At 48.2% G+C, this 26,576-nt stretch overlaps 1 protein-coding gene across 1 annotated transcript; it reads left to right on the forward strand.

The window, feature by feature from the left end:
- Positions 1-11,697: 11,697 nt before the first annotated feature.
- On the forward strand, positions 11,698-23,720 carry SLC4A9 (solute carrier family 4 member 9). The gene is made up of 21 exons (XM_039252709.1): positions 11,698-11,915; positions 12,264-12,424; positions 12,696-12,809; positions 13,460-13,515; positions 13,667-13,824; positions 14,070-14,157; positions 14,497-14,651; positions 14,849-14,965; positions 15,138-15,312; positions 15,470-15,603; positions 15,773-16,035; positions 17,138-17,196; positions 17,428-17,616; positions 17,745-17,858; positions 19,059-19,220; positions 19,368-19,546; positions 20,316-20,388; positions 22,051-22,119; positions 22,372-22,545; positions 23,143-23,295; positions 23,649-23,720. The coding sequence occupies exons 1-21, from the start codon at positions 11,698-11,700 to the stop codon at positions 23,700-23,702; spliced, it is 2,865 nt and encodes a 954-aa protein (XP_039108640.1). The 3' UTR covers positions 23,703-23,720.
- The last annotated feature ends 2,856 nt before the right edge of the window (positions 23,721-26,576 follow it).

Below are 26,576 nucleotides of genomic sequence, written 5' to 3' on the forward strand. Positions count from 1 at the left end.
AAATAAATAAAACATAAAAAATTTTAAATAAATAAAGACTTTACAAAGAAACATATATATAAAGCAGTTAGTACACTGCCAGGCTTATTATTATAAGCCCTCAGTAAATGTAACCTGTTATCTTATTATCACTAAGCATTCTCTCTTGACTACTCTGTTCCCTTAGAAGCCTCTTTTCTCTCCCTTCTCCCCAGGTATGAGGCTATATGTTGGACTGGTATCAGGCAGAGGCTCACCTATCACCTATTTGGCCAAGCGCCACTGTGTCGATTCTTCTTTTGGGTGATTACTAGTACCTCTGTGGATGATCGCCACCCAGGACACACCTTTGTTCTCCCTCGAGCAGCTGCCTGACCACCTTCTTCCCCTAAACCAAGCCACCTTAGGGTCAGGGCTCTCCCGAGGGGAGGGAGGAGGGAAACACTTCCTGACACACAGCCAAGTCACCCCCTTCCCCCACCTGCTGCCAGGTTCACACCCTGCTCTCCTGTCCCAGCCTGCCTCTCCCTTTGCATGCTCTGTCCTTCCGCCTTCTCACCTCCACATCAGCCTTATCCCCATTCATGGGGCAACTCCAAGCTTTCATCACACCTAGGAGCCTCACCCCACCTTGGTTTGCGTGTCAGCCAGGTTTTACGGGAAGGGCATGGAAAAAGAAGACAAAAGGCCTGCAATGCTTTTAGGACAGTCATTCACTTCCCCTGTGAGAACCCTGAGTGTCCTCTGACCAAAAAACTTAAAAAGTCACAATTCAGGCTGGGGCAACCTCATTAACATCTTTATTCTACCAACATACACTAACGCTTTACAGGCACTAGGGACACAGCAGTAAACAAGACAACTAAGAATGTGCTTTCATGGAGCTTATGTTCTACAGAAAGGGAGGGAGACAGGCAGCATATTAAGTAAATAAAAAAGAAAAGCCAGAAGCAATAACAAGTGTTACGATGAAAGTTAAAATACAATGATATCCAATAGGGTGATGTGTTCCAGTGCCTGAGATGACACTTGAGATTTGGTGACTGATAGCACAGTCCTTTCTAAGCAGGTGACATGTAAGCTGAGGCCCGAATAAAAAGAAGGAAATGGACTTGTGGTCATCTGTTGCAAAAGCATTCCGAGCCATGCAAATAGTGCAAAAACTGAAGTGGGAACAAACTTGGAGCATTTAGAGAACAGCAAGAAGGCCAGAAAGGAAGGATGGATATGAGATAACACTGAGGCAAAGGCTAGGGACAGATAACAGAGGACATTACAGGCCAAGATAGATGCTGACTTTTATTTTCTATCCCTGTGAGCATCAAATGAGATGTTGATGGGAAAGCACAATTATGCAGGAGTTTTCACGTCCTCCTCCACCTCTCCTCTAGCTGTCAAGTGCCGTGGATAAACTCCTAAGGAAGCAGAGTCCAAACAGGCCACTCCGATTTCCGCAAGTGTCTATGGAACGTGAACAAACTGAGGCTTGAAGACTGGCTCTGGACCACCAGTGAGTCACAAGGGGGCAAATCCAGAGCAGAAACCCTGACATCCTATTTTGCAGGCCTGTGCTGGTTTCCCTGGTCTCTGGAAAGACAGGATCCATAGGACACTGAGTGTCACTGACTCATTGCTAAGCCATACAGACCTTGTTTTGGGGAGAGCACTCACAAACTAATCGGGAGGAGGTGGGAGCAAGGGATACTGGTGGTGAGAAAGGGACTTGGAGAGGGAACCAGCCTGAATCCCGTGCCCGGTGTGGCTGAGATGTCTATGCTAGTAGATTGGTTCCCCCAAACCTGGCTGTGCATCAGCATTACCTGGGAATTTATTAAAGATAAAAAGATCCAAGCTAACTCCCAGTCCTCCTAATTCAAAACCTCCTGGGGTGGGGCCCAGGCATTTATACTCCTGTTGGTAATCCTGACATCAGCCAGGTTCAGAAGCACTGGTCTGTATGATTCACTGGGATAACATACCGAGCATCTGAACAAAATCTGAACCTCTTAGGCAGAGGCAGAGGAACTTTTGGTAAAGACACTTCTCCTGTGCTCGACACCCATTTTCTTGCACGATCCTCATAATTGCGCGCAGACTAGATATTCCTCCATCCTTTAAGTGGCTAAAGCTAAAACAGGTGAGTAACAGTCCAAGGTCACGTAGCTAGCAAGAATCTAGCCCTTGATTTGAATGCCTTCCTTATTTTCTGGGCCTGCGTTCTTAAACTCAACACTACCCTTAAATGGGTGAGATGATGGCTCCCCTCTCTGCTTCCATAGACAGTAACCTCATCAGCTTTACTGAGCCTCAGAGCTCCACCTGTCCTGTGGCAAATGGTGATAAGGATTTGCCCCACAAGGCTAGAAAAAGGACAAGGTAGAGCAGCAGAGCAGCTAGTGAAATGGGCATACCCTTGGGAGCCAGGAAGCCAAGTTTCAAATTTTGAACAAGCTATTTTTTAGCTTTCTAACTTAGGATGTGTCATTCAACTTCTCTGACCTACCATTTGCTCATCTGCAAGATGGGAATACTAGCAGTAACTATTATTATAGGGCTTTGTGATGGTTAAATCAGATCATGTGTATAAAGCAAACTATGATGTGTGGTATATGGTCGTTGCTTACTTGGTGACAGCTGCTATTAACAAAGGCTTCAAAACCAACCCCCAAATCCCCAAATGTTTTCATTCATTTTTCTTTCTTTCCTTTTCCTTTCTCTTTCTTTCTTTTTTTCTTTCTTTCTCTCTCTTTCTTTCCTTCCTTTCTTCTTTCTTTCTTATTCTTTTTCTCTCTTTCTCTCCCTCTCTCTGTCTTTCCCTTTCTCCCTCCCTCTCTCCCTCCCTTCCTTTAAGTGGGAACTTTAAAAAGTTGCTGCTTTGTCCTGGGGCAAACATCCTCCCTCAGAGCTGAAGTGGTCTCTCTCTGCTCAGAGATGACCATGATGATGATGAAATGGTGGACCCCAAGGCCTACCAGAGTTTTGAAAACCTTTACCAAGATAGCAACCCTGGTTCAGAGCTCAGAGAGTAGCATGTGTCCCCTGGGGTAAAGGGATTCAGCCACCTTCCCCTTCCACTCTGACCAGGGGGAGTGAGTCCTAATCAGACCCAGAGCTCTGGCGGCCAGGGGAGGCCACCTCCACTGAGGGTACTTCCAGCACCAGGTACCATGAGCCCAGACTTACCTAAACTTGAAAGTTCATAGTTAAGGAGTCATTGTTCCTTGCCGCAGGCTGGCTTCATACCCGCTCTGTATTCCCATCTGAGCCAGCTGATCAGGCAGTTTTGGGGAGTACAGCTGGATCTGTACTCAGATCTGTTCTTTGGAGCCCCCTTGTAAGTTCCTGTGCTGACTGGAGGTTCCTGGAGATAGTGCCAGATAACACACTTTGTGCACATCCAGGGATGAATGAGATCTCCTGTCTGATTGCCTGGGGTCAAGAACCATTTGCATAGGATGAAGACTAGGAATGGACAACTTGGGGAGGGAGGTTAGGGGAATGAGGAGTCCCTGTCATCCCCCAATGTTGAGGAAGGGATATTTATAATGTGCTTGGCTCAGGCCTGGATTCCAAATCATCCTCCTCCGTTTCTGGGCCCATTTCTGGGACTTTGAGGGATTAATATATCCGGTCCCAGGATTTTACCACTTGGGCCATCCCACAGCACAGATGGCTGCCTGTCATCAGGAGGAGGCAAGTGATTCCTCTTGTCCATCACACAACCCGCCTCCCCCTTTAAACCTCAGGTTCCTCACATGGAAATTGAGAGGTTGACACAGCTGTTCTGTATTCAGGCATTGGCCAGTAATGTTCATCATGAATTATTCGTAGGCATGCTGCTATCCAAGGGCCTGCTGAGACAATTCTATGGCAACCAACAGAGCCTGATCTATGAGGCATGATAACCTTTCTCTGTGTGCCTCAGCTTCTTCGTCTCTCAATGTGGAGAATGACAATCTGCTTAGGGGGTCCTTGTGACTAGGGAGGTGGCACCTCTCAAAGTGCTTGGCAAAATGGAAAGCCCTAATAGGCCAGTACTATTATTGCTAACTTCTCCAGGGCTCAGCCTTAGAACGAGGTCACATCACATCTTGTACCAGAAATGTGTAAGTTTGGTTCCTCTTAGAAATGCAATCACAGGGGCTTCTGGGTGGCTCAGTCAGTTAAGCATCTGATTTTTTTTTAATGTTTTATTTATTTCTAGGAGAGAGAGAAAGAGACAGCGTGAGCAGGGGAGGGTCAGAGAGAGAGGGAGTCACAGACTCTGAAACAGGCTCCAGGCTCTGGGCTGGCAGTCAGCACAGAGCCCGACGCGGGGCTCAAACCCACGAACCGCGAGATCATGACCTAAGCGAAAGTCGGACGCTTAACCGACTAAGCCACCCAGGCGCCCCTGAGCATCTGATTCTTGATTTCAGTTCAGGTCATGATCCGGGGGGTCTTGGGATCAAGCCGTGTGTTGGGCTCCATGCTAAATGTGGAGGCTGCTTGAGATTTTCTCTTTTCCTCGCTCTTCTCCCCCACTCTCTCTCTCAAAAACAAAATAAAAATAAATAATAATTTAAAAAGAAATGCAATCACAGAGCTGCAATTTAACAATTTAACCTTACACATTTCTTTTTTTTTAAACTGAGGGTTGATCTAAGACTACAGTTCACAAAGGAAGAGATACTGCCCCCTAGGGGTCATTCTACAAATGACCGGGGAGTCCTCAGGCATTTGGAGGAAGAGGTGTCAGCTCAATTAAAACGTGTCTCCTCCCCACCCCCGCAGTGTCCTACGTTCCACATGCTTTGTAAGAAGTAAAAATAAACAATGCAGAATTGTATCTCTAGGGGCGCCTGGGTGGCTTAGTCGGTTAAGCGTCCGACTTTCGCTTAGGTCATGATCTCGCGGTTCGTGGGTTCGAGCCCCGCGTCGGGCTCTGTGCTGACTGCCAGCTCAGAGCCTGGAGCCTGTTTCAGAGTCTGTGTCTCCCTCTCTCTCTGACTCTCCCCTGTTCACGCTGTCTCTCTCTATCCTAGAAATAAAATAAAAATATTAAAAAAAAAAGAATTGTATCTCTATAATTATTTTTTTTTACTTCACATTTAGTTTAGTTTATTTATTTATTTAAGTAATCTCTACACCCAATGTGGGTCTTGAACTCACAACACCAAGATCAAAAGTCAAATGCTCTTCCAACGGAGCCAGTCAGGTGCCTCTCTATATAATTATTTTATTTAATTTATTTTTTTAAGTTTATTTATTTGAGAGAGACGGAGACAACATGAGAGGGAGAGGGGCAGGAGAGGGGAGAGAATCCCAAGCAGGTTCTACGCTGACAGTGCAGAGCCCCCGCAAGGTCTGAACCCACAAAACCGTGGTCATGAACTGAACCAAAACCAAGGGTCAGACGCTTAACAGACTGAGCCATCCAGGCACCCCTCTATAATTATTTTAAAATATTTTTGAAATAAAACCTGGAAAAATACATCAAAATGTTAACATGGACAGATTTCTACAAAAGAGGAAAAAGTAAATGTATAGATGCCATATTCTTTGTGAACTTTATTCCAGGATAGTAATGGAATGTTACTGTACTTGCTCAAAAAAAATTGATTCCAAAAGGACTGAGGACCACTAAAAACCAGAGATATTCACATGAGAAGCATTTGTGTATCTTTTATAAAAGTGGTGTTCTAGATAGTATTACGTATAAGCTCCCTGGCCATTGCTTGAATAAGGTGTAATAAATCCCTCTCATAGTTCAGTGTTAGAAATTTTGACTCTCCTGGGGCGCCTGGGTGGCTTAGTCGGTTAAGCGTCCGACTTTCGCTTAGGTCATGATCTCGCGGTTCGTGGGTTCGAGCCCCGCGTCGGGCGCTGTGCTGACTGCCAGCTCAGAGCCTGGAGCCTGTTTCAGTCTGTGACTCCTTCTCTCTCTGACCCTCCCCTGCTCACGCTGTCTCTCTCTCTCTCCTAGAAATAAATAAAACATTAAAAAAAATAAGTAAACAGTAAAAAAAAAAATTAAAAAAAAAAAAAAGAAATTTTGACTCTCCTGACTATTTGGAATAGCTCTTTCCTTTTATTAGATAATGGCAAATGTGGAATTCATATGTTCCCTTTTTGCCTCCACCTCCAGGAAGCTCACAATTAAGTTTTGATTCTCAGTAGCAATGATTACCTCTAGCCTAGAATTTTGAGGACAACTATATTTCTTCTCCAATTTCGTTTCATTATGGATAATCATGTTTTAAATATTTACTTGTATCGATGTCTTTTATTGTCTTTAAATCTTTTCTGGAAGTAAGGGGAGTGTAAATAATGTGAAATTCAAAAATCACATACCTGCAGTTGCCTTCCCAACACTTCCTGAGTCTGGAAGTCTTGGGGCGGGGTGGGGGGGAGCTGGAAAGCCTGAGGTAGAGCAGTTTAGGGCAGTTGCGGGTGCTTTTGTGCGGCAGACTGTCTCTCTGATACCTCCTCCTCCTCTCCTTCAAACGCCCTCACCCCTCCACTCCAGGTAGAGTGTGGGCATTGTGAGGAGGAGAAGTAGGCTTCAACTGTCAGGGCCCACTCAAAGTGTTGGCTGGATCTTGTTGGTCTGGGGTCAAGTTGGGTGTCAGGAAGGGTATCACAGCTCCAGGGTCAGAGAAGCCCAGAGGTCTCACTGGAGAGACTCTCCCTCCACACACATTCTGCTAGCATCTAGTCTGAATCCCTGAGAGCATAGGCTTTGGAGCTCAGGCTGAGGCATGCAACTGACCCCTTTCTGAACTCTGGCCTATTAGCCTATAGCTATGACTTTGGCCAAGGTTCCTCTGAAGCTCAGTTTCCTCATTCAGAAATCAGACGGATACCTACCTCCAGGGGCCATCGTGAAGACTCATGGAGATGACCTGCAAGTTGCTAGGGCAGTGCTTGGAACATGGAAGCACTCAGAAGCCATTGGATACTGCTCACGTTTGGGGGGGGGGGGGGGAGCAGCCCTGCAGCCCTGTGTCAGTATAACTCTTGCACCTGTCTGCCTCTCCCAGCTGGGAGCACCTGGAAGCAAGAGTCTGCGTTAAATATCAGCTCCTCACTCATAAGCTCAGTAGCTGTGGCAAATTGCTTAATCTTTCTGAGACCCAGTGTTCTTATAATAAAGTGGGAATAACAAAATGTGCCTCATATTGGTGGTGTGAGTAAAATTATTAGTAGTGGTTATTTTGGGGTAAAGGCATTGTGAAAATTTGTTATGTTTTATGCATACAGGCATTTGCTGTTTTTTCTATAACAAATATGAATTTAAAAACATATGAATTGTTTATGTATTTTTAAGTCACTTTTCAAAACACGCTTTTTCTAAAAAAATACTTAAATTTACTGAGTACTCACTATATTTTTGGCATTGTTTTGAGCACTTCATTTTTTAATTTTTTTTATTGTTTATCTATTTCTTTATTTTGAGAGAGAGAGAGAGAGAGAGAGAGAGAGAGACAGAAAGAGACAGAGAGAGCAGGGAGGGGCAGAAAGCGAGGGAAAGAGAGACAATCCCAAGCAGAGTCTGAACTGTCAGCACAGAGCCCAGCACGGTGGTGAGATCATGACCTAGCTGAAATCAAGAGCCAGTAGCTGGGCGCCTGGGTGGCTCAGTCGGTTGAGCATCTGACTTCAGCTCAGGCCATGATCTCGTGGTATGTGGGTTCGAGTCCCGCATCGGGTTCTGGGCTCTGTGCTTGCTGACAGCTAGCCTGGAGGCTGTTTCAGATTCTGTGTCTCCCTCTCTCTCTGACCCTCTCCTGCTCATGCTGTGTGTCTCTCTCTCAGAAATAAATTTAAAAACCATTACAAAAAAAAGAGATGCTTAACCGACTGAGCCACCCAGGTGCCCCTGCTGAGCACTTTATATACATTATCTCATTTAATTCCCCCAATACTTGGGGCACCTGGGTGGCTCAGTCGGTTAAGCATCCGACTTCAGTCTAGGTCATGATCTTGCCATTCCCATTCCCCAGTTCATGACAGCTCAAAGCTCAATCTACTGTTGCAGATTCTGTGTCTCCCTCTCTCTCTCTGCCCCTCCCCAACTAACACTCTTTCAAAAATAAATATTAAAAAACGTTTAGTTCTCACAACAGTCCTCTGAGGAAGATAGGATATTCACCCTCAGTTTAGAGATAAGAAAAACAATGTGTAAGAAGTTGAGCAACTTGCCCCACTTGTGAGTGAATCTATACATGTGATATACTTTCATAAAACTATATACACACAGGTACATATATAGACAAGTGAGTGCATGTAGAAAAAAGTGAAATATGAAAAAAGCCTGCAGTCTAGCTAACAGTAGTGTATCTATGTCATTTTCCTGATTTTGATGTTGTGCTATCTTTATGTAAGATATTACTATTGGGGGAAGCTGGGTGAGGTCCAGCTGGAGACCTCTCTGTAATTTTACAACTTCCTCACTTCTTATTCTATAGACTCCCATAAGTAGATAGTCAAAAATTAAAAAGTTATTAAAAATTAAGTTTTTTTTAAAAAAGTTTGTTGGAAGGGTTACGAAAAATAATGTACCTAGCACAGGGTTGGATACAATTGACATTTCAATGTCTATTTTCTTTCTTCCCCACTCTGTGAGTGACTATTTTCACAGATATAGTAATAATGGCCTCCATGTAGTGTATTCTATGTGCTAGGCTTAATTTCCATGCATTGTTTCACTTAGTAAAACCTAAAAGGTGTAGGTCCTTTTATTACTCCCCATTTGCTGATAGGAAAACTTGGGTTCTGCAATGACAAATCTCTTCTCCACTTGTTAGAAAGTGACCAAGCCTGGATTATACCAAAGCTGTCTGTTCATGACGCCACTCCATCCCCCTCCAGGTTCAGCTCACAGTATTGCATAAAGGTATGCTTTGAACCTTCGAAGTCATCTACCCCAACTGTCTCAGTTTATACAAAGAAAACAGAGTAAAAGGGGAAGAGCTTTGGTCAAGAACACCCACTAAACCTGTGACTGAGCCAGGATGAGAACCCAGTGTTTGGATTCTTGGGTTAGGGTGTTTTCCAGTGCCCGCATGCAAGGCTGGTTGCCCACATAGCATACCTCCTCTGGACCCTGCCTGGGAGACCACTGGTGCCCACAGATAGAGCTGCAGGTTCTCACTCACATCCCTCACCGACTGGCACAACTCAGGCCACTCAGGACCCAAAGGTAGGAGTGGGGCCCTGGGAGAGTGCAGGCATGGTGACCCTCTACCGCAGGCAGCCTTGAGAGGCAGGGTAGTTAGGGCCACAGAGAAGGCAAGGGCAGATGCTCTGAACTTTGGCAGGAGTGGGGGTGGGAAAGGAGAGTATGTGCCAGAGGGGGTATTCATGCTAAGTCTCTGTTCCTGTCCCCCTTAGGCTCTCCTGAGTCACTTTCTCTGAGGTTGGAGCACATTCTTGAAGGGGATGGTCACAGGAATTCCAGGCCCTCTCAGGCCCTAGGCCAGTTTCTATTCTTCCTGGGGCTGAAACCAACTCCCCCCTCAGACTCAGCACCCGGTTCCCAAATGGTAATATAATGACTCATTCCTTTCATTCCTATCTTGGGACCTCCTTGGAGTTGGGGCAAATTGCTCCAAGTCCAGACCTGGAGTTGCTAGGGAGGGTCAGCACAAGTCCCATCTCCCAGGGAGGAGGGGGACCCATTTATCTAGTGGAGTATTTGATCCACGTTCAAAAGAGCACGATTGGCCCTCTCTCTCCATCTTTGTTGCTCTCCCACCACATCCCATCCTGCTGGGCCAATCCAGGAAATGTTGCAGCATTAAGGACCTCTCCCTTCCCTCTTGTCACCTCGTTGCCCTGGCAAGTCCACTGGGAAAGCAAACCCTGCAGGCTGGTGGACCGAGCGAGCCTGTCCGCGGGGAGCAGCGCCCTCTTGTGGCCTCCAGGAGAAACGCTTATTTCCCAGCCCCTCCCTTTCTATGCGCGCATTGAACCAGCATTTATTGAGTGCCATTATGTGCTCTAGGGGCAGCCGTGAAGAAGATCGGTAAAATACCTGCTCTGTGAATGGTACATTCCAGTGGGGGAGGGGGAGAGGTGCAGGCAATATACGACAAACAAATACATGAGGCAGACACTACTGGTCATAACTGCTAGAAAGAAAACAAAACCAACGAAACCAAGAAATGTGATGGAGAGGGGCGTCTGGGTGGCTAAGTCGGTTGAGCGTCCGATTTTGGCTCAGGTCATGATCTCAGGGTTCGTGGATTCAAGTCCCGCGGCGGGCTCTATGCTGGCAGCTAGCTCAGAGCCTGGAGCCTGTTTCGGATTTTGTGTCTCCTTCTCTCTCTGACTCTCCCCGGCTCACGCTGTCTCTCTCTCTCTCTCTCTCTCAGAAATAAATAAAACATTAAAAATTAAAAAAAAAAAAAAAGAAATGTGATAGAGAAACAGGGCTGGATGGTAAAAAAAAAAAAAAAAAAAAGTCTCCTTGAGTGGTTAAGATCTAAGATGACACTTAGGTGACAGGGATCCAGTCATGTAACCATCTGGAGGGAAAACTTTTCTTTGCCTAGATGAGAAATGCTGCAAAGACTCTTAGGCAGGAAGAGGCTTTGCATAAATAGACAAAGACCAGCGCAGCTGGAAAGGAGTCAGCAAGGGAGAGTTGTATGACATGTGGTCAGGGAGGTAGGCTAGGGCCAGACTGTAGATTTTATAGGCCATGACAGAGTTTGATTTTTCTTCTAGAAGTAATAGGACTGTATTGGGTGAGGTTTGGGAAGAGTAACAGCTTGATTACCTTTTAATACAATCCCTATGGCTGCTGGGCAGAGAATGAACTTTGGCCACGGAAGAGTGAAAGCAGGGAGATTACTGCAAGAGATTAGAAAGCTATTGAAATAATTCAGGTGAGACATGATGGTGGCTTGGAACAAGATAGAAGTGTAGGAGGTGGGGAGATGTGGTTGGATGCTGGGTTTACTTTGAAGGTAGAGCCAAGAGGACTTGCTAACAGACCACATTCTCTTCTGCTCCTTTGGCCCTGGGAACTCCTTCATACCTAGGTGGCTCCTCTATCCTCACTAGGGGTCTGGGTTACAGGGGCAGACCTCAGGGACACAGCTAAATTAGAAAGTTTCCAGGATCAAAGGAATTTAAGACTCAGGCATTGTGTTCCCCATAAACTGCCTCCACCTTTCATTATTAGCCCATTTAATGGGAAGGGATTCTGCCTATTGTCTCCCTTCCTCTATCTAGCCTGGCTTCTATAGACCCAGTTACTTATCAGGACTCAGTTTACCCAAATAGGTGCCCTTAAGGTGTATTGGTGACACCCAAAACAGAGCTGGGGAGGTTGGTATTTGTATTTGATACAGAGTAGAGGGCAGGATAATCTGATGGTCTCAGTCCTCAGGCCCAGGCCAGTGTCTTACTCATGTTAATTTACACAAAACACAGTGGGGTCAAACCTGATCCCACAGAAAGTGCACACAACATTTTTGCCCCAGGCAGGACATTACTGGAGAGCCTGGGAAAGATCAGGCTAGTCTTACATTCTCAGGCAGCAAGGGCTGGAGAAAGCAAGCAGGAAAGGGGATTACCCTGTTGGCTCTGGAATCAGCAGGCCCTGCTCTGTCTGTGTTGTGCTGCATGGAGGGTGGGGGTGCATTATAAATACAACCAGCCAGAGTGCCCCTGGACTCAAAACCTAGGACTGCACTGTCCCTGGAAGTCTGTGCAAGCCTCCCCAAGATGAAGCTGCCAGGCCAGGAGGAGTTTGAAGTCTCCAGGGCTTGTGAAAATGTACCCACAGGAGAGCTGCAGAGTGGTCCTGGCTCTTGTCCCAGCTCTGATGGCACCTCAGACATAGACAGAGGGGATCTGGAGGTACCCAAGGACCCTCTGCTCTTCATTCAGCTGAATGAACTTCTGGGCTGGCCCCAGGCACTGGAGTGGAGAGAGACAGGCAGGTGAGTGGGACCCAGGGCAATTTTATGGGGTCTTGCCCCTTCCCCAGCTGGTGACTCCTTCATGACCCATAGCTCCTCCTGTTTGGGGAGGTGCTTTTTGCCCCAATTAAGAGTTCCTCTCTGTGCTCTCCAATTCAGGTCCTCAACCTCCATGCTGCTCAGCTTTCTCTACAGTCTAGTTTTGAGTTCTCTGAGACCTCAGATGAGAGGTGAAGGTCCAGGAAAGGGCATGCTTTGCACTACTGGGCCGAGCACACACACACCCCATTGCCCTACTTCCCTGTGTTCCCACTACCTGGACCTGGGAGAGATGGCTTCAATAACACAGTCTTTTCCTCTCCACCACAGGTGGGTGGTGTTTGAGGAGAGGCTGGAGGTGGGTGCAGGCCGGTGGAGTGTCCCTCACGTGCCCACCTTGGCACTACCCAGCCTTCAGAAGCTCCGCAGCCTACTGGCCGAGGGCCTCGTGCTGCTGGACTGTCCTGCTCAGAGCTTCCTGGAGCTCGTGGGTATGCTGGGAGCCTGTGCAGGGAGGGCCTGGGCAGCCATGCCATTTTCCCTAAGACTTCTCCCCAAAGCCTTGGAATTTTCCAGAGCTCACTCCACTGCCCTCTAGGCATAATCTGTCCCTGTCGCAGGGAGGAGATGGAAACACAGAATGGAGGAGCAAGTTTCCTGAGACTCCTAGAAGGGAAAGGGGAGCCAGGCAGAGGGGGAAGGGGAAGAGTTGGGGACAGGGAGCTCTCAGGAAAGGGCTGAAGCCCCATCTCTATTCTTTAGAACAGGTGACAAGAGTGGAGTCGCTGAGCCCAGAGCTGAGAGGGCAGCTGCAGGCCTTGCTGCTGCAGAGACCCCAGCACCTCATCCAGACCATAGGCACCAGGCCCTGCCAGGGTGAGAGACCCCTCCCTGGGCCCAGGACCAAAAGCCCTGGGTGGGAGGGTCCCAGATCCCCCTGCTGCTTCCTGGACTAAAAGCAGCCTAGCCTTGGCTCAGACCTCAACCCACGCCTCATGGGTGAGAAGCAGAGGTAATGGTGAGGGGAGAATGGAGGGGCTAGAGTTTTATGAAGGAATGCTCTTGGTAGGCACTGTGCCAGGAGCTTTACATGTAGTATATTCTCATTTAATCTTCACAACCATCCTGTGAGGTAGTACCACAATTAGCCCCATTTTATTATTATTATTTTTTTTATGTTTTATTTATTTCTAGGAGAGAGAGACAGCATGAGCAGGGGAGGGTCAGAGAGAGAGGGAGTCACAGACTGAAACAGGCTCCAGGCTCTGAGCTGGCAGTCAGCACAGAGCCCGACGTGGGGCTCGAACCCACGAACCGCGAGATCATGACCTAAGCGAAAGTCGGACGGTTAACCGACTAAGCGACCCAGGCGCCCCAAGCCCCATTTTAGTAATGAGAAAACTGAAGGTCAATGAGGGGAAGTTCTAGTTTTCATAGTTTATCAGGGGGTAAACCTGGGCAGAGAGCCCTAGTGGGTCCACCTCCAAAGCCTGTATTCTTAGTTACTGCCTAATCATGTTTTAAAGGGTCTGCCCATTCAAGAGAGGCTTCTCACAAGGAGGAAGCCCTGCTGAAGGAACAGGTTTGTGGTCCTTCCTTGGGCAGGGCTGGGAGAGGGGTCAGGGATTAACAGAGGTTCACCCTCCACTGGCCTTATCATCAATCAGTATCCTACTAACATCCACCTCCCCACATAACCTCTCATCCTTGTGTCTCCTTGAACCCCTATCCAGCGTCAGAACCCTCTGAGATGGAAGCTGCCTCCAGGGGCTGAGGCAGGGGCTGTACTGGCCGGAGAGTTGGGCTTCCTGGTACGGCCCCTGGGGACCTTTGTACGACTACGGGATCCAGTGGTATTGGGACCCCTCACTGAGGTGCCCCTTCCCAGCAGGTGAGGCTGTGGAGTCCTGGAGCCCAGAAAAAGCATCTTTACTGGGGAGGGGATTGAGAAACCTCTGGTCCAGTTCTCTCGGGGAGGGGGGGGAGGAGTGGAGATGGTGCTCAGGGGTCTGGGGAGGAGGTAGTGGTCAGGGCTGCAAAGTACGTGTGCACATGAGTGTATGAGTGGGGGCTGGTCGAGAGGTCAGAGGTGAGGGCTGCCCCCTGATTTTCTCTGGGGCCTGGTTCCTTCCACAGATTTTTCTGCCTCCTCCTTGGTCCCTCCACACTGGGAAGGGGCTATCATGAGATGGGCCGGGCAATGGCCGTCCTCCTCAGTGACCGGGTGAGCTGGGCAGGCACGCACACGTGTGTGTGTGTGTGTGCGCACACACAGAGTTGTGTCAGTGAGAGTGCATATTGTGGCCTCTAGATGTGTGACTGAATTCAGCAATGAGGCATAGGCTTTGTGTCTGTGCACATGAGGACTTACGTTTTCTTGACTACCATTGTAGCCCCTTTACCTAGGACACTGCTGGCACACAGCAGGTACCCAGTAGATACTCAGTGCATGCATGTATTCATGAAGGAATGCTTGAATGACTTGTGTCTAGCTTTGACACTGTAAAGATTCATGTAAAGGTCCAGATCGGCATTTACTGCCCCTCTCTGCTCCTATCCCTAGAAATTCCAGTGGTCAGCTCGTCGGGCCAGCAGCCTTCATGACCTTCTGGCAGCTTTGGATGCCTTCCTAGAGGAGGTGACAGTGCTTCCTCCAGGTCGGTGGGACCCGACAGCCCGGATTGCCCCACCCATATGTCTGCCTCCCCAGCACAAAAGGTATATGGGGGCTTTCTCCACACACCTTAGGTCCAGTTCCACTGTTGAGGAGGGTAGGGGATCCCAGGAAAGGAATAGAGACTTACCTTTGGATTCGGAGTCTGCTGGCAGAGACAAGAGCAGCCACCAGGGGGCATCATGCCAAGTCACATTTTGGTTGGAGATCCTCAGCCAACCTGGGTTCCCCTTCTCTTCAGGCTCCTCTCACAACTGAGGGAGGTCAAGGACCCCTCTGCCCAGCATGGGGCCCTGGCTGAGGACAGACATGGCCACAGGCCACATGCACCCAGCCCGGAGTTACAGCGGACGGGCAGGTGAGGTGAGCTGGGGTGAGAGCAAGGGTAATGGGACTGGGAGGGGAGAGGGGTCACAGGGTCACAGAGGTGTATGCTCACGATAGAGGGGCTCACCCAGTCACAGGGAAAGTAGCAGGGGTAGGGGCGTGGGGTGTGGGCACTTGGGTCACTGACAAACCATGGGTGGGAGGCTGTTTGGGGGCCTTGTCCAGGATGTGCGCCGGAAGGCCTCGTGGTACACCAGTGACTTCCTGGACGCGCTGCATCCCCAGTGCTTCTCGGCCGTGCTCTACATTTACCTGGCCACCATCACTAACGCCATCACTTTTGGGGGTCTGCTGGGGGAAGCCACGAATGGTGCTCAGGTGAATCGGGAGATGTGAGGGGGGCAGGCACAAGTTTTGGTATTCTGCTAGCCACCCTGGGGACAGTGGGTAGGCAGTGGAGGCTCCTGGGAAGCTTGGGTTACTGTACTGAGGTCTCCAGTGTCCTGTGCTGACAGCGTCCTCGGCCGGCTTCTAGGGGGTGCTGGAAAGTTTTCTGGGCACTGCAGTGGCTGGAGCTGCTTTCTGTCTGATGGCTGGCCAGCCCCTCACCATCCTCAGCAGCACAGGGCCAGTGCTGGTCTTCGAACGCCTGCTCTTCTCCTTCAGCAAGTAGGAGAACACCCCTACCCTCACCAGACCCTCATTAGCTGCACTGTCTGCCTGGTCCTGGCTGGGTCAATATGGAAGGGAGGGAACTGTTTGGCTCCAGGGATACCTAACCTGGGTTAAGTGGGGAGCAGAATAGTTCTGCCAATCCCTGCTTGTCTCTCTCCCCCAGAGATCACAGCTTGGACTACCTGCCCTTCCGCCTATGGGTGGGCATCTGGGTGGCCACCTTTTGTCTGGTACTGGTGGCCACAGAAGCCAGCGTGCTGGTACGGTACTTTACCCGCTTCACCGAAGAAGGCTTCTGTGCCCTCATCAGCCTCATCTTCATCTACGATGCTGTGGGGAAAATGCTGAGCTTGACCAGTGCCTATCCCATCCAGAGCCCTGGCTCTCCTGCCTATGGCTGCTTTTGCCAGTACCCAGACCTGGGAGGTGGGTGAGGGAAATGTGGAGCTAGGAGGGCTGGGGAAGGATGCAGGAGGGGGAGAGGATGTCCCCTGGGTGTCCCCCTTGTTAAGTTCAGCAAAATCCTGAATACTTACCCAATAACCAGCAGCATTCTTCCCCACTTTGGTTTCAAATCCGTTGAGAAGCAACAGAGCAGGCCCAATATTGTCTTTCTTTTTTTCTTTTTTGAAGCTTATTTATTTTGAGAAAGAGAGAGAGCAAGCAGAGGAGGGGCAAAAAAAGAGAGACAGAGAATCCCAAGCAGGATCTGCGCTTTCAGTGCAGAGCCCAATGTAGTCTCAAACTCACCAACTACGAGATCATGACCTGAGCCAAAGCCAGGCACTTAACTGACTGAGCCACCCAGGCACCCCAATATCATCTTTATTTCTGACAGTGCTGCTAGAAGAGCATGCTTATGTCTATGGGGGAATGGGCTTCCTAACAATGAAACCAAAATTAGATAGATTTACCCACCCAGTAATGGCTTCCCTGGGCAGGGCCTGTCTTGCCACAGAGGAACAGAGCTAAATTGTACAGTGCAGGCAGCCTATTCCCAAAAGTGAGAAGAGGAGGGGACAGGGAGAGGCATGTTCAGTTCCTTGTCTCAAACTCACCAATCAAATAAATTGCTGCTCTTCCCCTAGTCTCAGTGACTGACTGAGGGGGAGAGCAGCTCAGAGTTTTACACTTGCACATACCCCTGCACAAGGAAGGAGCAAGAATGGGGAAGAGATGTCTTCTCAAGAGTGCCAGACTCTGTGCTAGGCATGAACAAAACCAGTTCTGGTCCTAAAGAAACCCACAGAGTGGTGTGATCATCTATTAAGCAAACATTTGCTAGGTATCTGCTCTGGCCAGTCCTGTGCTGGGCACCAGGGATACAGAGAGGTAAGGAATTGGTAGGGACTGGGCAATATCCTGAGGATCACAGACTTGAAAGCAGCTGGAGTCAGAAGACAGATGAGTCAGAACTAAGAACTGTCTGGTTCAGTTGGACCCATGAGATCAGGCTCCTGAGGGGCTGGAGAAGGTTTCTGGGGCGGGGCGGGGGGAGCATATACCCAAATTGTTCTCTGCTTCCCAGGAAATGAGTCTCAGTGGAAGAGGACAGAACCAAAAGACAGAGATGACATCTCAAGCATGGTGAGGGCTGGCTCCTGGGAGGGTGTGGGAAAGACACAGTGGAAGCCAAAGAAGTCAGTGGTTCCTGGCTTTTCCCTCCCCACAGGCTAGGGAAACCCTTATAAGTCACAGAGGTCCAGATACTTGCTGTGGCTGGAGATCTCCTATCCTGGGCCCTTGGTGTCTCAGTGAGTATCAGTCAGTGTTTATTCCACCACCCATAACTCCATCCCTGAACACCCCTCCTTACAGGACCTCGGCCTGGTCAATGCCTCCTTGCTGCCCCCACCTGAGTGTGCCCGGCGGGGAGGCCACCCTCGTGGCCCCAGCTGTCACATAGTCCCAGACATCGCCTTCTTCTCCGTCCTCCTCTTCCTTACTTCTTTCCTCTTAGCCACGGCCCTCAAGCATGTAAAGACAAGCCGCTTCTTCCCCTCTGTGGTGAGTGTTACCTGTGTCTGTGGGAGAGTACTGGCTCCTGGCCTTGAGCCCCGCCTGTGAGTGGGAAAGGGTGAAGAAGGAGGGGGCTGACAGGCCTGAACCTGACTGCGTGTCCACTGTGTGGCCAGGTGCGCAAAGTGCTTGGTGACTTCTCCTCAGTCCTGGCGATGCTGCTGGGCTGCGGCCTCGATTCCTTCCTGGGTCTAGCCACACCAAAGCTCACGGTACCCAGAGAGTTCAAGGTGAGAGTTGGGAGTGTAGGACAGAGGGGAGAGCAGGGCCAGGAGAAAGGACTTTGGAGGAGGAAGATGAATGGATACCATGCTTTTTTTCCTGTGAGCTTCCATTTCCTTGCTTATAAAATACAAATAGTAATAATAATGACCTCACAGAGTTGTTGTGAGGATTAATGAGGTATTGCTGCCAACACAGTGGGTACAGAAAACATGGTAGTTATTATTATAAATTAGGGGTTAAGAGGTTGGGTTCTAGTCAGCCAGCCCTGGGCTTGAGATCCAGTTCTGCCACTTCCTAGCTGTGTGACCTTAGGCAAGTCATCCCACATTTCTCATCAATGAGCCTCAATTTATTTATCTGTAAAATGGAAATAATACATAAGAATAGCTGCTACTCTATTAAGTTGTTCTGAGGTTCACAGAAGATAAGTGTAAATCACTCATCTGGCACATACCAAAACCTCAAAAAATGTTACTTATTGTTATCATAGGTTGGGCCTACGAACTCGACTACTCCACACTCTCTTCTTTGCACCCCTGTTTGCTGGCTCTGATCTGCTAACACTGGAGTTCCCTTCCAAGGGCAGGGCAGTGCACAGGACACGGCTTAGCACTGATGTAGGACCTAGGCTTTGCCTGTGCATTTGGAGGGCTCTTCTCCAGCTTCCCCCAGGACAGGAGAGCAGGGGGACTCCAACTGTGGTAGCCTCAGGGGCTCAGAATCTAAGATGGCAACTGGGGTCCCCTCCCCCACACAGACGCTTATAATCAGAGCAGACGCAGACACACCCAGCCCTGCCCTGGCCCCAGATCAAGGCAGGTCTGAGCCTGAGTCGCCCCACCCTGGTTGGCCAGCGGGTGGGGGCAGTGCCTAGGGAGGAGGGCTCTGTACATCAAGAAGTGAGGGCAGGCCTCATCCACCATCTCCTCCTCTTGCAGGGAGGGAGGGCCCCTGAGAACCAAAGTTCAGAGCCCCTGGCTCCAGCCCAACCCCCAGGCTGGTCTCCCTTCTTCTGCCCTCTTTTAAGGCACTGGAATGCTTTGAACCAGTTGTGCATGCACACATACTGCTCCCACCTACCACCCAGGGTCTTGGAACTGGGGTAAGGGGTTGAAGAGTTATGGAAGAATGCCAAAGCTGGGGTGTGCAGGTGAGGTGCTCTTGGGAGACCCTCTCTAACTTGTCCATGGAACACCCTCTCCCAGCCCACTTTCCCTGGGCGTGGATGGCTGGTGTCACCTTTTGGAGCCAACCCCTGGTGGCTGAGTGTGGCAGCCGCCCTCCCTGCTCTGCTGCTGTCTATCCTCATCTTCATGGACCAGCAGATCACAGCGGTCATCCTCAACCGTGCCGAATATAAACTGCGGGTAAGGCCTGCCGGGTAGGACCATAGGCCCCTAGAGTAAGGGACAGAAACTCCAGGGTGGGGTCCAGGCCCTCCTTCTCCCACACCAGAGGACAGAGAGCCCAGGTCTGGCTTAGTTTCATCCTCAATGCTCCACCACTACCTGCAGAAGGGAGCTGGCTTCCACCTGGACCTCTTCTGTGTGGCTGTGCTGATGTTGCTCACATCAGTGCTCGGGCTGCCCTGGTATGTCTCAGCCACAGTCATCTCCCTGGCCCACATGGACAGTCTTCGGAGAGAGAGCAAAGCCTGTGCCCTGGCGGAGCCCCGCAGCTTCCTGGGAATCAGGTGAGGCCAATACTGAGGGGGCTAGAGTGAGAGGTGGTCAGTCTGGTGGTGTGGGTGGGGGGTACCCGGGAAGAGTGATTTGGAGAGCTTAAATTCTAAGCCTCCAGAGGGCTCTCTCACTGCTCCATCAGCACTGCCATGGGGTGAATGAGTGAGTTCTGGGCTGAGATGGGCGTGTCAGATTCTCCCTCTTCTCCTCGGGCCATGGTATTGGGAGGGCCATTAGGAGGAGCCTCATGCCTCATGGATACAAAGGCGGAGGCAGCCAGGGCCAAGGGAGGGTGGTGAGGTGCCACCCAACAACCCCCACTCCCCCCCCTCACCCCACCTCCCCCCTCCCCCACCGCTCAAGGTACGAGTACCTCACTGATGTTACAAAGTCACAAAAACAATTTTGTAACTGTTGGAAATAACAACCTGTGGAAAGTTTGTGAAATCAACTTAGAAACAGTGAAATGAAAGTTTTTAAGGCAGTATAAAAATTGCTAACTTTCAATCAAAAGAAAAAATAAAAACAAAGAGCAATTATGAGCTTGAGCTGATGGAGAGGCCTGGAACATACAAGCTCAAATGCCCTGCCCCTTCCTTTCCACCAATTTTGCACAGGATGCTAAGGCCCCACTCCCTGCCAGATGACTACTTGAGGTGGGGGGGACGGTCCCTCCACTTCCCTCCTGACAGCGCCCGTAGCGGTGTCTGGTCAGCATCTCCAAGCCGGGCACCTTGGGGACTCTCCTAGACCCTAGCTAACTCTTCCCTCGCCCCACAGGGAACAGAGGTTGACAGGCCTGATGGTATTCATCCTCACAGGAACCTCCATCTTCCTGGCACCTGTACTGAAGGTACCTTTGTTAGGCTGATATCAGGGGCAAGGCAGTGATAATAATAAATACAGCAAGAACTGACACTGGCTAAATACTTACTGAGCACCAGGGACTGTGTTAAGTTTTCTCTACACTTGGTCTCATTTGATCTTCATGTGAACCCTGAGAGATACCCATACTTCACCAATGAGGAAACTGAAGTTTGTTTGTTGAGAGAGAGAGAGAGGAGGGAGGGAGGGAGAGAGGGAGAGAGAATCTTAAGCAGGCTCCACACCCAGTGCAGAGTGTGATGAGGGGCTGGATTTCACAAGCTGTGAGATCATGACCTGAGTGGAAATCAAGAGTTGGACACTTAACCAACTAAGCTACGCCTGAGGAAACTGAAGTTTAAAGAGATTAAGTAGCTTACAAAAGATCACACCAAGAGAGCTAGTTTCTCAGATCTGAGAATCCAAACTCTTATCCAGTGGGTTTTCTACCCAGTGGAGCAGGGTGTGGGCACACTACCATCCCCTATGGACCAAGTGGTATGGTAGCCTTGTTCCGGCCTCCCAACAAACATTAGACTAAGAGTCAAAATTTACCTGCAGTTTATATTTGGCACATCCCAGAAAAACCTTGAGACAAAACCCCTTAGCTTCTCCCTTACCAGATGTCTATAAAACACCTGCCATGTGCAAGGCTCTACTAGGCACTTGGGAGAAGTGGGGGAGAGGGAAGAAGGGGAGACAGGAGTATTAAAAAGAGACATGGAGCCAAGCCCCTATCAACAACATACACACACGAACAAAAATTAAGTAATAAGTAATCATAGAAAGGTTCAACAAGCTAAGGCAAGGACAGGGAAAATGGCATACAAATGTTACCAGTGACGAAAGGTTTGGGGAGGGAAAGGTCATGCAGGCTTGATGAGAGTGGAGTAGTTGAAAGAGCCAGATAGACCGGATCAGCTACTTGCTAACTAGGTGACTCTCATTCAACAGATATTTACTGAACATAAACCATATGGTAGACACTGTTCCAAAAACTGAGGATATCGTGGTGATCAAAAAAGACCATCCATTGCTTGCAGTCTGGTGAGAAGAGAGAGAGAGAAAAAAAATTAAAACAATAAAATAGGATAATTTCAGAGAGTGATTACTTCTAACAAAAAATATAAGAGGGTAAAGTGATTAAGAGTTCCAGGGGTCTACTTTAGATAGAAAGGTCATACCTTTCTGGAGTGCCAAGAGATGAGCAGTGAGAAGCCTGAGTAGTGAGAAGGAAGTCAAGGACGAACGTTTTAGATGGAGGGGAATAGCAAAGCCTTGCAAAGGGTAGAAATAAACTTGGGCACATTGAAGGAAGGAAAGGAAGCCATATAGCAGGAACAGAGAGAGCAGAGAAGAACATGGTGGATAAGATTGAAGAAGTAGGCCAGGTAGTGGACAAGTTAACTTAATTTCTCTGAAATCTAATTCCCTCTTTTATGAAATGGAAATTATAGAATTTACTTCATCTGACTGTCTTGAAGCTTCAATATCAGGCATGCAAAGTGGGAAACGAAGAGAAAGACCTGGGTGGGCTTAGATGTGGAGGCTGGAGGCTGGGGTTGGGGCCCAAGGCTAGGGTGGGGTGGAGTGTGGATCTGAGCAACTAGCAGAAGTGAACTCCTTTGCCAGCTCTTTACTTTTTTGTCAGTTCATCCCAATGCCTGTGCTCTATGGCATCTTCCTGTACATGGGAGTGGCAGCGATTAGCAGCATCCAGGTGGGCCCATTAGAATCACCAAGCAATCTCCTTCCTCCTCTTCTTCCTTGCTGGTACCTGCTGCTTATGCTTGCCAAGTCCTCTCCTATCGTCTTCCTGTCTCTCCTGGGCTGGGGAACTCAGCTGCCATACTCTGAATGGGGAGGGCGCCAAGGGAGCCTTCTGACTTCCCACTCATGTTGGACTTGGACAGCTGACAGTGACACCATCCAGGCTGAACACCCTGCTCTCCTCCTCCTCTTATTCCCCTAGTTCTCAAAGAGGGTACAGCTATTATTGATGCCAGCAAAACACCAGCCAGATCTCCTGCTGTTGCGACATGTGCCTCTGAGCAGGGTCCACCTCTTCACAGCCATCCAGCTTGCCTGCCTGGGTCTGCTTTGGATAGTCAAATCTACTCCTGCAGCCATCATCTTCCCCCTCATGGTGATTTGGGGGCAAGGTTGGGTAATATCCCCCGGGGGTCCTGGGAGACTCTGAGCCTGGGAGGGTGGCCAAAGCCTCCACAGGAGGAAGACTTTCCCACTTGCACTTGCCCTGGCTCTGCCTGGTTGGGAGTTTTAGGACAAAGAAAGATGGCTGAGATATGTCTACCATCTTGAGATATCTGATTCAACTCCATTTTTCTGAACTCTTTGGGCTGATCAACCACAGGTAGGGATACAAAGTCCCAAAGAAAACAGAGGCCCTGGGAGAGGATATACTGGCACTTTCATTACTCAGTGAGGTGATAACACAGGTGGCTACTGGCCTTATTCTTACCCTCTGAGGAAGTTAAGAGCCATAGGCTTTGTAATAGGATCAACCACATCCCAGCTGTGTGACTTCTGAGAAGTTTCTAAACTCTCAAGGCTTCAGTTTCTTTCCCTGTACAATGGGGACAATTATATCTACCTCATAGGAATGTGTTAACATTAAGTGAAACAATACAGTGTCTAGTGCATAGGAAGTGCTCAACAAATGTTGTTGTTCGTGTTTCTGCTGCTATTGCCGACAGCCTGGCTTTTGTTTGTATCCCTGCAGTTGCTGGGCCTGGTGGGGGTCCGAAAGGCACTTGAGTGGGTCTTCTCACCACAGGAACTCCTTTGGCTGGATGAACTGATGCCAGAGAAGGAAAATAACATCCCTGAGAAGGGGCTGGAGCCAGAGTACTCACTTAATGGTGACAGTGAAGATGTGAGCCCCAGGATGGGCCCTCTCAGGAGAAGGGGACAGGGATGGGGAGGGCCTTATTGTCCAGGAATTGTCCCTAAAGTCTAATGTTTCTATTAAACCTGAACACAATCACTCCCCTTAGCTCCTCATTGATACATGCACACTGAAGGGGTGAGGGAAACCTCTTTATAGGGACGGGCCCCGGTTTATGAACCCATGGGATTGGAAAGGTCTGAGGACAGCTTTGGTGGGCTATCTTTTTCAACCCAGATCTTTGTCTCATTGTGGGTTCATATCTTCTCACTTTCTGGGTCCCTTTCTCTCTGCTCTGTCTCTGCCTATTCCCAACTCATCTTGGGATCTTTCTTCCACAGTCAGAGCTGATATATCAGCCAAGGGCTCCAGAAATCAACATCTCTGTGAATTAGCTGGAGTAGGAGGAATTTGGGAGTAGAGACTCCAGGAAACTGAGCATGAGGTGAGGATGTGAGGGAAGTGCCCCTGGAGTCAAGAATGGGGAAGCGTGGGCTCAGACCTTAGAAACCTCCATTGTGCTGGATAGCCCTGTTTTCCCTTCATGTTCCAGTCCCCTATGAACCCCAAAGTAGAGGAGGGAATAGAATGGCCTCTCCAGAGGGGGAATGAAATAAGCCAGGGTACCTGGGCTTGGCTCCCTGCGGCACTGAAATCTGGCCAGTAGAGGGAGCTCAAACTCACACCAAACTTGATGTAGAGATGGGGGAAGCGGGTATGAAAGGTTAAATTGATGAAACAACATAGGGAGTGGGGAGGAGAGGAGGGAAGATAAAGGTCCCCGTTGCTTTCCTTTGCCCTGGAGGCCACTTACTTAGGCTGCTGAGAACCATATACCAGACAAATGGAGGGATTCTGTCACTCGCTCACTTTGTCATTCCTTCAATTTTTATTCCTCCACTTATCAAAACATTTCATAAGTACTGTACTTAAGGAGTATTTAGATACTAGAGAGACAGGAGTAAGATAATCATGGTCCTTAACCTCATCAATTTAAATTCCACTGGGAAAGACCAACAGGCAATTGTTGGAGCGGGATAGAGCTGGCTAAGGGAAGCACCAGCTGTGGGAGCAGAGAGGCCTCTAAGTCCTTCTTGGAGGGCGGTGAAGGTGGGGTGGTGGGAGTATGAGAAAAGGAAGTAGTGCATGACTTGAAATTTGAAGAATGAATAGAAGCTACCCAGGATAAGATGGAAGGAAATGTTCTAGGCAGAGGGTGCGGCATGTGCAAAAGCCTGGTGTTTTTACCCCGTGATAAGCTGGATTTCTCTTTGGGGCCATAGAGCCCCCTTCTATTCATGCTTTTCCAAGCTCTAGAACCCAAGAAGACCCACCATTTGCAATGGAAAATTCTAGAGACCAGAGGTAGAAAGGGCAATTCAGCTGTGAGCCCAGAACAAGATATGATATTTCCTTATCCCCTATCAACCCCTCTGCCCTATTCTTTGCCCTACTGTGCCCCTGAGTACTTGCTCAGACTCAACTATGTCTTCTCTTTGTTCACAGGTGTTTACTCAGGAAGTCAGGCCATTATTGGTTTTTGGCTTAACAGCCAGATGCTCAGTCATCTCTGAACAATAGGGCAGGACTGGAGGGCAGCTGGCCAAGATTTCTATTGCCCTCCTGCGCAGGGGGTAGAGAGTAGCAGGGAACAAGCAGGTTTGCTGGTAAGCCCTGGGGACTGACTAGGCCCCATTCACTCTCTACCCCATTAAACCTGGAAACACTTCCCATTTTAAACTTTCTGTCCTTAAAAATTATTTTACAGAATCGGGAGTCTTCAGCAAACTGTCTTCAGTTTGCAAAAGGGGAAAGAACACTTTTCAGAAAAATTATTTCCCGGGGCACCTAGGTGGCTCAGTCGGTTAAGCATCCGACTTTGGCTCAGGTCATGGTCTCACAGTTTGTGGGTTCGAGCCCCACGTCGGACTCTGTGCTGACAGCTAGCTCAGAGCCTGGAGCCGGTTTCAGATTCTGTATCTCCCCCTCTCTTTGACCCTCCCCTACTCACACTGTCTCTCTCTCTGTCTCTCAGAAATAAATAAAACATTAAAAAATTAAAAAAAAGAAAAATTATTTCCCTATTTAAAACAGTCTTTATACATATAAAAAATAATCTTTACTGATTTTTTACCACAAAAGTCAATGAAGTTACTGCAAAATATCAAAACACCAAAGACATAATTTTGAAATGAAAACCATGCCAGTGATAACCAGTGTTCACATTTTAGTGTATATTGTTCAGATTTATCTCAAGGGGCACAGTAATATTTTTATTAAAATGGGATTACACTGTTGAGTTCTACATGTTTGTCACTTAATGAGTTGAATATTTTCCCTATGTCAGTACACACATCTCTTTACCTACCTCATTTTTTTGTAATCTGCATAGGATGAATAACCTTATCATCTGAAAAAGGTACCATAGGTACAAGAGAGTATATAAAATGTCTTCTGCAAGTACAAGAATTTCTTCAAAGTATATACCTAGGAGTGAAATTAAAGAGTAATGATAGAGCACCTGTGTATGTCAGTTCATCTATGAATTTTAAAGTTAAAAATTATATTTAATCTAGCATCTCTCATTGTAGTTGTTTTAGTCAGGAAGGCTATTAAAAAAGTTTAATCTATACAATGTCAGAAGTGGAAATTATTTTTTCTATATTTTATTTTTCAGTAAATTCTCCCCCCAGTTTGGGGCTCAAATTCACAACTCCAAGATCAAGAGTTGCATGATCCATCAAGTGAGGCAGCCAGGTGCCCCAGAAGTTGAAATTTTGATGGCTCTTTTTAATGTTTTTTCTTTTAGATGCTTTTTTTTAAATTTTTATTTTAAATTTTTTTATTTGAGAGAGAGACACAGAGGACACAAATGAACGAGGGGTAGAGAGAGGAAGAAAGCGAGAGAAGCGGGGCTCACCTGGCAGAGCTCAAGCTCACCCATGTGGGACTTGAACTCACTAACTGTGAGATCATGACCTGAGTCAAAGTCACATGTTTAATGATTGAACAACACAGGCACCGGACTCTTTTAAATGTTTTTTAAAAAGGCTCTGAACATTACAGTCTGAGTACCTATTGACTGAGAAAAATATAGACCAAAAGTATAATTTAAACTTAGATAATTATATAGTTTACTCATTTCAGCAGCATCTACATAATGTTGAAAACATCTTCATTCAGACTTATTTAAACATTCAACAAATACTTACTGAACATCAATTTCCAACTTTATGGAGTTTATATTGGATAGAAATAATAAACACAAA

This window comes from Hyaena hyaena, unplaced genomic scaffold (genome assembly GCF_003009895.1).
Source record: "Hyaena hyaena isolate Hyena2069 unplaced genomic scaffold, ASM300989v1 scaffold_426, whole genome shotgun sequence".
Taxonomy (NCBI): Eukaryota; Metazoa; Chordata; class Mammalia; order Carnivora; family Hyaenidae; genus Hyaena; species Hyaena hyaena.

Excerpts from the sequence above, each read along its gene's own strand:
- SLC4A9 (XM_039252709.1), top strand. The coding sequence starts at position 11,698 with ATGAAGCTGCCAGGCCAGGAGGAGTTTGAAGTCTCCAGGGCTTGTGAA. Across the intron at positions 15,604-15,772 it reads CTGCTCTTCTCCTTCAGCAA|AGATCACAGCTTGGACTACC; the intron begins GTAGGAGAACAC and ends TCTCTCCCCCAG. Across the intron at positions 19,547-20,315 it reads CGCAGCTTCCTGGGAATCAG|GGAACAGAGGTTGACAGGCC; the intron begins GTGAGGCCAATA and ends CTCGCCCCACAG.